The sequence below is a fragment of the Meles meles genome, chromosome 14 (genome assembly GCF_922984935.1).
Source record: "Meles meles chromosome 14, mMelMel3.1 paternal haplotype, whole genome shotgun sequence".
Taxonomy (NCBI): Eukaryota; Metazoa; Chordata; class Mammalia; order Carnivora; family Mustelidae; genus Meles; species Meles meles.
In genome coordinates, this window is record NC_060079.1 from 82905085 (window position 1) to 82919145 (window position 14061).

The window sequence follows — 14061 nt, forward strand, 5'->3', positions numbered from 1 at the left end:
GTTGACTTTGAGCACTTCACCTGTGGAAATACAGATTTCCATATTAAAAGCACATGTATATGTGATAATTAACAGTTCAGTTTGTCTTTAACTCACTGCCGAGTGAGGTAGAATGTGCCTGGGTTCTGTTGGAAACCCCATCGTTCTAATGCCGTGTTTGTAGTGTGGAAAGTCTCTGGATAAGTTCGATCAGCGTGAGAACAGAGGGGAGTGACGGCATTTACAGTAAAGAGTGAATCTCTTTCTCATGGAGGCGTCACACTCCATCGTGTATATGGACCACATCTTCCTTGTCCATTCGTCCGTTCAAGGGCATCTTGGTTCTTTCCAAGGTTTGGCGACCGTGGCCATTGCTGCTATGAACTTTGGGGTACAGACAGCCCTTCTTTTCACTACATCTGTATCTTTGGGGTAAATACCCAGCAGTGCAATTGCAGGGTCATAGGGAAGCTCTATTCTTAATTTCTTCAGGAGTCTCCACACTGTTCTCCAAAGTGGCTGCACTAACTTGCATTCCCACCAACAGTGGAAGAGGGTTCCCCTTTCTCCACATCCTCTCCAACACACGTTGTTTCCTGTCTTGCCAATTTTGGCCATTCTAACTGGTGTCAGGTGATATCTCAATGTGGTTTTAATTTGAATCTCCCTGATGGCTAGTGATGATGAACATTTTTTCATGTGTCTGTTAGTCATTTGTATGCCTTCTTTGGAGAAGTATCTGCATAAACAATGAATTCTGTTATGCTGGAAAAAAAATTAAAAAAAAAAAAAGTGAATCTCTGAGTAAGGCCATTAAAAGTCCCTGGAGAATATCCCATCTTGGTTTGGCCCTTGGGTCCTTCTCTGTTCGCTTCCCGGTTCTGCCCGGAGGAAGACGGAGAGCTGTCCGCGTGGTGTTTCCAGCCCACATGGCAGGGCTCTGCTGTCCTCCTGTCTCCTCTCTCCAGCCCGTGAGGCTGGGCATCGCCGCCGTGTGCTGAGACCAATTCCGCACGTTCCACGTGACTCATTTTATGGGCATAGATGAGCTCTCCTAGTACACTCGCTGCTTCTAGTATGAACGGCTTCTCATTGCTTCATCTGCCATCCTCCATCAGTCCCTTCAAGGCCCCGCGTCACTCTCTGTGCTTTCTTCCCCCCATTCCTTCAAGAGCTTCCTTCTCTTTCTCTCGGTGTTTTGAGCAGTGATGAGCACGTGGTGGCCCTCCCTGTCCTTTGCTGAGCTGCAGGGACGTGGGAGCATCTGAGCTGTCAGGACGAGACTGGAAGAGACAAAGCAGGCAACCAGGGACAGTGGAGGTCGGTCAGGATGCAGACTGGACAGGAGGCCAGGTTTTCAAGGAGGAGGAAAGCTGTACAGGGAATGGGTTCCACAGGAGAAGTTGAGGAGGTAGACGGGGACATTGAGGTGACCCAGAGAGGCATCCCAGTGGAAGCACCCACCTCCTCTGAGGCAGGAGAAAGGAAGGGAAGAGGAAGTAGCTCTGGGTGAGAATGCACACATGTGTTGGAGAGGCAAAGACTCTGCAAGGGTCCTCCCCTCCAAGACCCTCTGGTCTTCTGCCCACGGCCCCCACCACAGCTCCGTTGGAGGGTTGGGTCCAAGCACCGCTGGGCATTCAACGGGAGGGACCCTCCAGCCAGCAGACAGAGCATGTAAATAGGACAGGACATGGCTAAGCACAATGTGCGACCAGTCCTTTTTAAAAATTTTTTACAGGGCATATTTAGACGAAGATAGATTTGACAGATGATAGATTATTGTTGGCTCTCTCTGAGAAAAGGACTTACCAGTAATTTTTACTTTATTACTTTTATTGTTTTCCCAATTGTATAAATACACGTGCATTATATTTTATGAGGTTTCTGTAAAGTGTAAAAGGTTATAAAAAGATTTGCCCTAGCCAATTTTCTTGATTTTTTTTCTGGATATACTCTTTGAACCCCAACGACACCCTCAGTCTGATGCAGATGATACTTAGTGACCTTGACTATGAGCCACACCAGAAGCAGCTCCAAGGTCTAAGCAGATGACACCCACCCGTGCCCATTTCCCGAGTTCGTAGGGAGCGTCTTCCCCTTCCCTTGAAATAACCTTGTGTCTTGTGGGCTGTTCTGGCAAAGTCACCAGATTTAGTGGGTACTGACCTCGGTGAACTTTACCTTGAAAAAATAAGAAACTAACTTCCAGAGAAGACGCTGCTGTCGTGCCCTCAGCTGAGGTCACCGTCCGCGTCCTGTAAGTGTGTTTCCAGTTGGCGGGTGGAAACTAGAACAGGAAGGCTTCTTTACAGCTCTGGGTGCATTTCCCTCCTTCTGCAGCACACGTTTATTCATTTTCTGTCTCCCAACTGCCAGCACGGTTCATGGCTTACCCAGGGGACCCCAGCAGTCACGGCTGTTTGAAAAATACAGGGTTCTCTTGCTGCCGTCTCAGATAAAAATATTTGAAAATGCTTTCTGGACAGCTTTTTAGAAATGCCGACCCCCAAAGGAAAAAGTTGGCAGTGAGTATAATTACAGTGTCGTCTCGTCTTGAACTTACCAGCGATTTTTAACTAAGCCGCTATCTCCTCTCATCATTGTACTGTATCTCGAAGTACAGGAGACGTTTCTCTGCAGACCCCAGGCCTGGGCTCCCTTGCTCCCTGCCAGCGTCCCCCGGGGAGAACGGAGTTCCTGGGGCGGCCTACACCGCTGGTGCCTGAGCCGTCATTCTCATCCTTGCGTGCGCGCCAGGATCAACTGCGCAGCCAGTTAGAAATGCAGATTCCTTGGTTGCACGCCTGGCCATGATGATTAAAGAGGGCCGGGGGAGGGCTAAGGTGTGCGCGTGTGTGCCGAGCCCCAGAGGACGCGCTCCTGGAGCTAAACTGTGAAGCCTGTTTTTAGGAGTGCCGGAGGTATTTGCGCACAGCAGGTGCTCAGGTGAGCACACATTCCACCATGTCGCAGGGCCGGGCACCCGCAGGGGGGCCGCACTGTGGGGAAAAGGGCCCAGGAGCCCGGCTCTGCGACCGGGCACCTTCCTTCTCAAAGGGCAGTAACACACCTGCCCTTGCTCTCAGCGCAGAGCGAAAGCCCCGACTGCAGAGGAAGCTCTCTCGCCTCTGGCTTCCGTGTCCTTAGCGATCAGCCCAGCCCCAGCCTGCCAGCCCCCAGTGAGGAGGAGAATGCGTGCGGCTGGCATTTGGTAACTTTTCGTTGTGGACCCAGGAAACGAGGCAGCTTGATAAAGTGTGATTCATACCCACGGGGAAAGCTTGAGTCTCCCTTTTACATAGACAGCTGAGCTGATCTATCTTGTGATTGTGTGTCCTGCGGTCCCGGGGTGTTAGGCGAGGACTTCGGGAGAACAGCAACCCCACTCCCTGGGTCGCCCACACTCCTCGTCCACGAACCCCGAGGCGGAAGCACTGGTGTGAGTCTTGCTAACTGCTGAAACACAAGCAAAATGCTAAGTTTCCTTTGGAGTCTTTTCATTGAACAGACTCATTCCAGAGGACTCTGGCTACGGAGACAGCCCCCTGAAGCACCGGCATCGGGCTCCATGCACGTAAATGTCTCCATTACATGCTTGAGGGACCTTGCCACTTCGCACGTGAACCCTATCTTCCAGTCCTTAAGAGGACTGGAAAAAAAAACCTAAAGTCTGAAGTCCAGTTACGTGAAGGCAAAGGGAAGAGAGGAAAAAGGTAGTTGAAAGCATAGATGGGGCCTCTATCTTGTGCTACTTTTGTGTTTTTCTCCTTTCATCCCCGAATAATAAACCAGCGAGGACTAGCAAGGCAGAGCAGCGAGACAGCTGACCCGAGTGACCGAGAAAGGCCTCCGCCTCCCCCTGCTTCCTGCAGCTCCCACCGCGCCGTCCACCAGTCCCTCCTCCTCGGGGGACACGGCTGAGAGGACAGGCCCGGCTCTGTTGTCCTGATGGCACAGACTCACAAAGCCGGGCGCTATTTCTAGGGTGCACGGAGCCTCTCCTTGGTTGTTTCCCTCCCGTAGAAGGTTCTCCGTCCAGTCCACTAGGCTCTGAGTCCCACCTCCCTTGGGACACCCAGGAACCAGGGACGTTCGTCCCACGGAGTTTTGTGGCTTCTGTGGTTTCTTTTCTGTGCGGTCGTTGCCTCCTCTGCCTCCTAGAGGCTGTTGCTGTCGGCGAGGTCCTGACGATGCCAAGGGGGAGAGGGCAGCGGGCGTCAGGTGGCCCTACCCCTCCCGGGGGACCCGCTCTGTTCGGAGGCAGTTCCTTTGGAGAGTGACACAGGTTTCTGACCGACATAGACACACCGCAAGAGAGGCAGCCTTCCTGGCCGCCTCAGCACAGAGGACCTCGAGGACGTCGTGTGTCCTTCTCAGGTCAGTGCTGTAAAAAACTTCTGGAACAGGTCAGAGAAGACGGTAGAGGCAAGCGCTAGAAGCAGGTGTGGGGCGTTGCCTAGAAAACCAGGTACTGTGCGGAGCTGAGGGCTAACAGCCTTGTTCATTGATGTTCAAAATCCGCTTGAGAGAGGCTGGCAGGCGGACAGACGGGGGGAGAGACAGAGAGAGGCCGACGTGCCCTCCCTTGTCCTGGAGACGAGAAGGCAGAGTGTCTTGACGTGTTTACCACCAGGCTCCGTGGCTGGTCGAAGCTGGAGCCCAGAAGGTGTGTCCCCCACCCCGCACCCCGCCCAGCTGCTGCTTCTCCCCCTGCAGCTTCAGGACCCCCCAGAGCACGGGGTCTGCAGAGCAGACTCGGCCTTGGTGTCTGGAGGAGCTGGGGCTAAGAGCGAAGGCCGGGCAGCCGTCAAGGGACAGATTGGGCTGCAGAGTGGCCGGGAGTGAGGAGGAAGGCAGCGTGCAAACGTGCCTGGTGTGGAAGGATCGTGTGGACATCGCTCTGTAGGTGGAGACTTACTGGGGATCCGACGGGTGTGCTCGTTGACTTAATGCTCTTCCGTTCCATCCTTTTCTCGAAATTAACTTCAAGATCTTGCATCCTTTTTGGATAAAAAATTAAAGTGTGTTATTTTAGTCTAGATTATGTTAATTATATTAATAATAATCATTAATTATTATTAACATAGTTATATGTTATATATAATAATATAAATATTAATAATTATTAATATAGATTAATAATTAGATTAATATTATATTAAGCTGTGGCCACTTTGTTTTCTATCCTTTTTTTTTAAAGCAAAAACAAACACAACCCTTTAGGCACACTCATTAAAATGTAGTTTTCCTCTTCGGGCATGTAATTTGGAATTAGGCCATTTCAGATTTTTGTGCTAAGTTTCTGAATTTGTATTGTACCCCCACCTCCCCACTGCAGCAGAGAATGTTAGAGGAGGCCTAGTGGGGGGCTGGGACGTTGGGCACACCCCAGAGATAATGCAGCCACAGCTCCCCTCTCCCCATACCCCCCCAGTGGTGGCTTTGTAGGAAGCCATGAAGACGCATGCCAGCCCCTTCCTCCTGCTCACCCCACAGCCAGGGGCATATGTTGGGGGGGGGGCGTGGGAGACCAGAACGCCTCTCTGCCCAGCAGAGATGAAAGAGCCCGCTTCTACATCAGTGGTGGTTGCGTGGGGAGCCGGCTTCTCCCCAGTGCCAGTGACGAGGCTGGGCCTCTCTCGTCCTGCTGAGTGGCATCAGAGGAAGCAGCTGAAACACAAGTTTACACTGGAGACATTGACCCCGGCTCTGGGCATGTGGTGGGACATCTCTAAGGATCTCCACAAGGACACACTAAAACTCTACACCACCGCTAACCTACAGGACCAACTCATTTACCGGGCGCTCAAACCAGTGAAAAGAGAATACACATGCTTCTTGAGCCCCAGTGTGGTATGGCTCAAGAAAGACCACCTGCTGGGCAAAAATCGAAACTAAAGAAGTTCAGAAAGATTAGAATTCTATGGAGTCGGCTTACCTCCCACAAAGCAACCAAACCAAAAATCAATACCGGAAAGATAGCAGGCAGATTTCCAAATAGCTGGAAACTAAATGGTGCCCTTCTATATATTCCATGGATCAAAAAGGAAGTTTCGACGTAATTAGAAAGATGCAAATGGAAATAGTATGTACCTAATTTGTGAGACACAGCAAAAACAGTGCAGACAGGAAAATGTCTATCACTGAACATGTATGTTAGAAGAGAGGAAGGTCTCAGTTGATGGTCTAAGTTCCTACCTCAAGAACCTGGAAAAAGGAGAGCAAAATAACACCAAAGAAAACAAACAGAAATCAGTGAAGTTGAAAAAAGTAAAGGAAATCCATGAAACAGAGGGCTGGCTGGTTGCCAATAACCCAAAATGACACATCTGTAGAAAGGAGGACAAAAAAGAGAACAGACACCAACTGCTCTCTATCAAGAGTAAAACGGGATTTCACCAGAGACTGTGCAGGCACCAGAAAGATCGAGAGGGAAACTAACTGTCGCAAACACCAGCTTAGGTGAAATGGACCAATTCCTCAAAAAGCACAAACTGCCTCAATTTACCCGATAAAATACATAACTGAATCAAGGAAATGAACTTAGAATTTAAATCTCCTCAAAAAGAAAATTCCCGTTCCCAGTGGTTTCACTGGAGTATTCTATCAAATGTTCAAAAGAAAATTAACACTAAACTTATAAACTCTTACCTAGAAAATAGAGGTGAGAGCACTTCCCACTTCATTTTATGAAGCTAGTATTACCCAGTGTGAAAACCAGACACAGAACACACACACACACACATGCGCGTGCGCGCGGACTGAAGACCAGTATCCCTCATGAACGAAAACGCAAAAAGACCTTTAATATTAGCAACTGTAATTATGCAGTATGTAAAAAGAATTATGTACCATGAATAATTTGTTGTTTTGTTTTGTTTTTCTGGAGATGCAAAGCTGGTACGAGAATTTGAAAATCAGTCAAGATTAATCCACCATGTTAACAGGCTAAAGAAGAAAAAAAAAATCACATGATCGTACCAACTGATGCAGAAAAGGCATTTGATAATTCAACATTCATTCATGATGAAAACACTCAGAAAAATATTGTTAGAGGAGACATCCTCAATTTGACAAAGAGCATAGACAAAAATCCTGCAGTTAACATAATATTTAATGGTGAAAAAATGAGTGTTTGCTCACGAGGTCAGAAAGAAGGCAAGGATGTCTGTTCTCACCATTCTTATTAAACATAATGCTGGAAGTTCTAGAAAGGGCACTAAGAAAAGAAATGAAATTAAAGCCAGATATATTGGAAAGGAAGAAACAAAATTGATCCTTTTGTAGATGATGCGATTGACTACATGTAAAATCCCAAGGAATCTACTAAAAAAAAGGGGGGGGGAAGCCTCGTAGAACTAATAAATGAGTTCATTGAGGTCACAAGATACAACATAAATGTAAAAACAATCAACTGCATTTCTATATACTAGTAAAGCGCACCAAAATTAAAAATACAATAACATTTACAACTGCTTATAAAAAATGCTGATAGGTAAAAGTCTAACAGAAACGGGGAAAATCTGTATGCTGAAACCCGCAAAACCACGAGGAAAGCACGCAGAGAGCTGCCTAGGAGACACATAACATTTGTGGGTAAGAACACGGCAGGGTCAGTAGCCTCATGGACAATCAGCATCATAATACTTCTCCCCAAATCGCTATGCAGGTGTAATGCAATTCCTATCAAAATCATAGCAAAATTTTTTTTAGATATAGAGCTATCAATAGACAACATTGCTCTAAAATTTATTTGGAATAGTGAATAAATTAGAAGAGTTAAAACAATTTTTAAAAAGAGTTATTTATTTATTTTAGAGGGGGGAGGGCAGAGGGAAACAGAGAATCTCAAGCAGAATCCATGTTGAGCTCAGAGCCCCACACTGGGCTCCATCTCACGACCCTGAGATCATGACGGGAGCCAAAACCAAGAGTCAGATACTTAACTGACTGAGCCACCCAGGAATCCAAAACAATTTTTATAAGGAGAATAATGTGGGAAGAATTCATCCATTTAACTTAATGTCTTATTGTAAAGCTTCAGTAATCAAGACAGAGATGAGGAGATAGATACGTAGATCATGGAACAGAGTAAAGAGCCCAGAAGCAGACTCTTACCAACAGGGTTGACGGCTATGGTCGTTCTGCAGGACGTTACCGTTGAAGGAACTGGGTAAAGGGTCCACGGGGTCTGTCTGTAGTGCCCCGTACAATTGCCCATGAACCTGCAATGATCTTAAAATCAAAAGCTTAATTCAGAAATATTTCAAGGCAATGGTAGCAGATTATATACAGACATAATAAATGGACATGAGTGGATATCATTTATTTAGATTTTCAAATCACCTTGGACAAGGTCAATATTAAACTTCATTGACTTGAAGAAATTGTCATGGTTGAAAGACCAAATTTGGAATCAGATTGTATTTTATTTTTAAAATTAAAAAAAAATTAAAACCCCTCACATAGGTGTTTGGTATGTGTTGTGTATTTCTTGGCTCCATTCACTGAAAACGTAAATATTGACTAGCCCACCGACAATGTGCTGTGTGCATATTTTAGGGCCTGGGGGTGGGGGTTGGTCTCTCATTTTGATTTTCCCCTCAAGTATGCAAGGACTTCTTGAGGAAAGACTTCGTTCCAGATTTGGGGCCGGGGAGGGGGGGATAAAAAATTGTTTGGAACCCTGTGTTAACATTCCACTAATGTCAATTTCATGTAAAACGTTCTCAGTCATTTGCATTATTATATTGTGATGATGCAATCACCAACTGTTGTGGGCAGTGTCTAAAACCTGCGCTGAGCTGTGAACTCAAATCCTGTCAATACTGGGGCCGTCCATATCTTTTTTTTTTTTAAAGATTTTATTTATTTATCTGACAGACAGAGATCACAAGTAGGCAGAGAGGCAGGCAGAGAGAGAGGAGGAAGCAGGCTCCCTGCAGAGCAGAGAGCCCGATGCGGGGCTCGATCCCAGGACCCTGAGATCATGACCTGAGCTGAAGGCAGTGGCTTAATCCACTGAGCCACCCAGGAGCCCGGGGGCCGTCCATATCTTATGAGTAAGGTCAGAAGCTCCCAGGCTTGGAGTGCCCTTCAGACTATTAGTTAACACGGGAAAGAGAGTATCATAGTTTGCCCATTATCACAAAGACAATTACACTTGCATGCTTCAAGGTTTGTTAATTTGATACAAAGTAGAAACGGGTGCTGAGCTCCATGCTTCCTGCCAGCATCCAACTGCCCTGGTTGAGCCTTTGCCCTTAGATGTGTGTGGGAGATGCAGTTTCCTAGGTATGTGGCTGGAGTCTCCCGCTGGGAAGATCTGGACTTGAGTTCAGTGGGAGAACTTTAGCTTTTTCTCCGCATTGCCTGGTACAGGTGCCACTCATGAGAACTTCCCAACGCACAATCCAAAAAACACGAGCTCCAAAGCATGATCTTGTGATAATGAAAGACTCATCAGCACAGTCTTTAATGAAGTGGACAGCACAGGGTTTTGCTGTATTTGGTCATAATTACCAAAACCTTTAAGTTCATGTCAGCGGATATTTATTGAATGTGGCCAATGGACAGGCGTTCTGTTACTTGCTGCAGGGAGACGGAGGTGAACGATTTGTAGTCACTGTGCTCCAGCTACGGCAGGAATTTTCCTGTGGGTTGGGTAGGAATGGCTGTACAAAACGAGACCATAACAAGAGCAAAGACAAGAAATGTTTTTACAGGGGCGCCTGGGTGGCTCAGTGGGTTAAGCCGCTGCCTTCAGCTCAGGTCATGATCTCAGGGTCCTGGGATCGAGTCCCGCATCTGGCTCTCTGCTCAGCGGAGACCCTGCTTCCCTTCCTCTCTCTCTGCCTGACTCTCTTGTGATTTCTCTCTGTCAAATAAATAAATAAAATCTTAAAAAAAAATTTAAAAAAAAGAAATGTTTTTAGAGAAAGTCAGGTAGTCCAATTTGTGTGTGTGTGTGTCTGTGTCTGTCTGTGCTCTGCATCTATGTGTTTAATTCAGTATCATCTTTTCTTCATTTTTTTCAAGATCTTATTTTTAAGTACTGTCTGTACCCAGGACGGGGCTCAAACTCATAACCATGAGGTCGGGAGTCTCGCGCTCTACCGACTGAGCCAGGCCCCCATCATGTTTTCTTCATTTTAAACATTAACTGTTTAAATGATCCAAAAGGAATCTTTCAATAAAGAGACCGCTGAATTTCTCCAACTGAAATCACGCCCTCTTCCCCAGGCGTAGCAGCGTCCCCCTGCCCGGTTTAGTGAGTTTTCTGGGAAGGCGAGGGTCTTCGGGAATGAAGGGGGGCTGCAAGAATGCGAGTCACCACCATTTTCTCTTAAACTCACAGTCAGAGGGGGACTTGGAAATTAGAACAGGAGAGGTGTCCCTTGTTTGATATGCAGAAAGGAGCTTTGACCTTGGGTGTAAGATGAACTTCAAAGACCGGAAACACCTCTCTGGTGAATAGTTGGAAACTTCCTCTGAGTCAGATTATTCTGTAAAGGAGATTATTTTTGTGGCCATATTTAAACATTAGTAATCACGCCGTTTTCTTTTATTACAGGTAATGTATGAGATTGTTGGAGCAATTGAAAAAAATAAAGACACCCTCTCACAGAATCTTCTATTTGTAATGAAAAGTAAGTTTTCCCCCCTATGGTTAAAATGCCATACACTCTTTCTTTCCCCATCTCTGAACACTGTTCTCTGCACTATGCCACCAGCAACAGGGGAATTGAAATATCTTTTACATTCTAAAGCCCAGAATAATAAAGAATGGATCTTGCCACAATGTACATTGGCTACAATCTAATTTGGAGTCTAGTAGAAACCATAATTTAGCTAAGCTTTTAGCAGATAGAAATATAAAATACCTTTGCCACTCTAGTGGTATGAATATAAAAAAGCTCTTTTGTGAAGACTAATGAAGATTAATATAGCTTCCAAAATTATTTAGGCTGCAGCAGGGTGAATTTCATTACTGAAGTTGAGGTCTGGAGCATACCTAACGGTGGTATTTTATTCTCATACTTTCTGTTATAAAGAATTAATGCCCACGAAGTAGAGGGAGGGCACAAATTCATATGTGCACGCACACATGCTTATCTGTATATATCAACTGACAGCCTCTATCTAGTTAGGGAATCTCAGCCCTTTATGTACTTGTATCTATTTCTATACAACAGGGGACTAAGTACATACTACACTTATATGTATCAATATGTATACTTCTGCCGACTCTAGTCATTCTTTCTCCATACCGGTTCCGTAGCCCTTGGTTCTCATTTCCCTAACAACCTTTTGAGTGAATTAAAATGTATCATCTTTGATGCTTTAAGTTGCTAGCCATGAGCTGAGTCATTTATCTTTCCTGGAAAAAAGAAGCCTGTGATCGCCCTTCATGAGACAAATTGAGGGCTTTGAGCTGGAAATAATCACCACTGGCTTGAGGACCGTATTTACCTTAAATCATGCGGTACGGATGCCATAGATCGTTTTTCAGGGGGACTTACTGAGCTTGTCTCTCAGAACTTACAGCGATTGAGTTCTCTTAAAACTGAGACTAGCTGGAGGAGCGTGGGATTGGAATGATAGCATGTAGAAGAAAAGAACGGAAATAACTGACCCTGTTGATTATCACTGGAAATATCCTCCTTCTAGTTTTCACTTATTTGAGTTTCCATTGATAGTGTTCTGCCGTCTAAGTCATACCTTGTTTGAAGATCTAATATATAGCGTGGTTTTGAAGTTGGCACAATGCCTTTTTCTTTATTTTTGTATTTCAGGTGATAGAATATGTATTTAGAGAGAGAAAGTGATAGTTAGTGATATTGTCATTCTCCTTACCTTAACAGAGTCCCTTTAAAGTCATTCTTTTGTGTATACTTGCTATTAAGTTCCAAGAGAACACAAGTGAGTCTTGTTCTGTTCTAAATTCTTTTGGCATCTGAGAAAGCAGACAAAATTTATAATAGATTCTTATATGTTTATACAGGAAGTGGCAGGTGTTTTCTATAAAGGTCCAGAGAATAAACACTTCAGGCTTTGCAAGCCATAAGGTCTCTGTTGCAACTTTTCAGCTCTACTGTTAAAATGACAGAGCAGGTGTAGACAATACAAACGGACATGCCTGTGTTCCAATAAAAATTTGTTTACAGAAACAGGCAGTGGGCCAGATTTGGCACACAGGCCATAGCTCCTCACCCATTCTGTCATATAAGAAAAAGATGCATGGTTGTGATAGTATTTTATGAATTCGCAAAATTGTTTGATGCTGTAAATAGTTGTTAAAAGCAAGTGTAACTTACACATTTTTAAAAAATTTTTGAGTACCTTGCTAGGTACTTGTTTATAGTTTCTAATTGAATCTTCCTATTATCAACAATCTCCCAGCTGAGAAAGGTTGTAGGGTCTGTTATGGGACCGTGAGCCAGCTGGCCAAAGGGAGGCAGGTAGCTTGGAGACACAGTGAGTGCTCACACCTGTGCCTGAGATGTGCCATAAAGTCTACTTGGCTCAGAAAGAGGCAAAGGAGTCAAAATCCAGAGTATTAAGTATGCTTAGAAAAATAAGAAAATTTAAGATTTACTGTCAATAAGGTTAATGGCTCTCAAGTCTATTGTCTCCCAGTGCCTTGCACTTGCTTGTAAACCGTTCTTCTAAGTTCACTTATCCCGGTGGACTGGCAGGGAAACACTGGATACAATGTTTACAGACCTCCTGTGGGGGACACTTCCCATTTCAACGTCAACATGAACTATTGATGTTGAAATGATTTCAAGTTGAAGTTACAAAATTCGTACCAAGAAGTCCCATAAACCCTTTTCCCCAGTTCATTTTCCTCATTTCCCTTCTTTTGTTCTGTCTTCTCCGTCCCATTCACCCCGCCTTCCACTCCCCACCATCCTTCCCTCTGCGTGCAAGTGTACGCACGCATGTGCGTATGGACATACATGTGTGCACGTGTGTGTGCATGACATGTATGTTCTGAATCATTTGAGACCCAGCACAGGCCTCTTCGGGATACATCCTGAGCTAAAGGACATTATCTTACAGAACAACGGTCTGAGTATTGAACATTGACGCTGTGCCAACATCTAGACCCGAGTCCTATCCCTTTGCTGCTCACTCCCGCAACGTCTTTCATAATGATTTCCCCCAGATTCAGGGCCAGCTGCTGCATTTAGCGGTCATATCTCTTCAGTCTTCTTTAATTTGGGGCATTCTCTCTGCTTATCTTTTTCTTTTCATGACTGACATTTTAAAACCTAAAGGCCAGTTACTTTGAAGACGGTCCCTCAATCTGGGCTTATTTGCTGTTGGCTCCCATTGACGTCCGCGCACCCCTTCTGGGCAGAAACCCTGCAGAAGGGTCCTCCCAACCCAGTCATAGGATGCACTGACTATTTGAAACACCATGGGTGACATAGCCGTGTTAAGGTGACACCCTTTGGGTTTCTGTAATTGAAGGCTGCTGTTTTACTCCATCACCTCGTAAGGAAGGTGAGGCAATCAACGTTCTCTTCCACATCAGACTTTCACCTGCTGGCTCGCACGTATGATTGATTCTCGCCCAAATCAGCAATTTCTCTGATGGTTGCAAAATCATGATTTTCTAACCCCCCATTTTCCCATCAATTGGGACATTCAAATATAAGAACTCCCCTTTCTCATTAATTAACTAATTAAATTATTAGTAGTATGGGCTCGTAGATTCTTATTTTATTAAGTGACTCACAATCTATTACTTATCGTTATTTTGATACTAACATTGTTCAAGATACGGGCAGTAAGAAACCCTTCAAGCCAGCTCCTAGGTTCTTTCTGAGGTTCTCATGATCTTGTTTAGCACACCCTTGTATTCCAGCCTTCCAGAATGTTCCGTGATTATCAGCTCTGCCTCCAAATCAGCCCTGTGCCCAAGAAGCCTAGATTTATTTTAGAGAAGAATGGTATTAAGAAACACTGCGGTTGGGGCGCCTGGGTGGCTCAGTGGGTTAAAGCCTCTGCCTTCGGCTCAGGTCATGATCCCAGGGTCCTGGGATCGAGCCCCGCATCGGGCTTTCTGCT

General features: G+C 45.4%; 1 protein-coding gene across 4 annotated transcripts in view; it reads left to right on the forward strand.

The window, feature by feature from the left end:
- Positions 1 to 14061, forward strand: part of MYO16 (myosin XVI) — a 596952-nt gene that overhangs the window by 443124 nt on the left and 139767 nt on the right. For all 4 annotated transcript variants that reach the window (XM_045978501.1, XM_045978500.1, XM_045978499.1 and 1 more), the window contains exon 24: positions 10556 to 10631. In XM_045978501.1, the coding sequence (XP_045834457.1) occupies positions 10556 to 10631 (76 nt within the window). The remainder of the gene's footprint in view (positions 1 to 10555; positions 10632 to 14061) is intronic.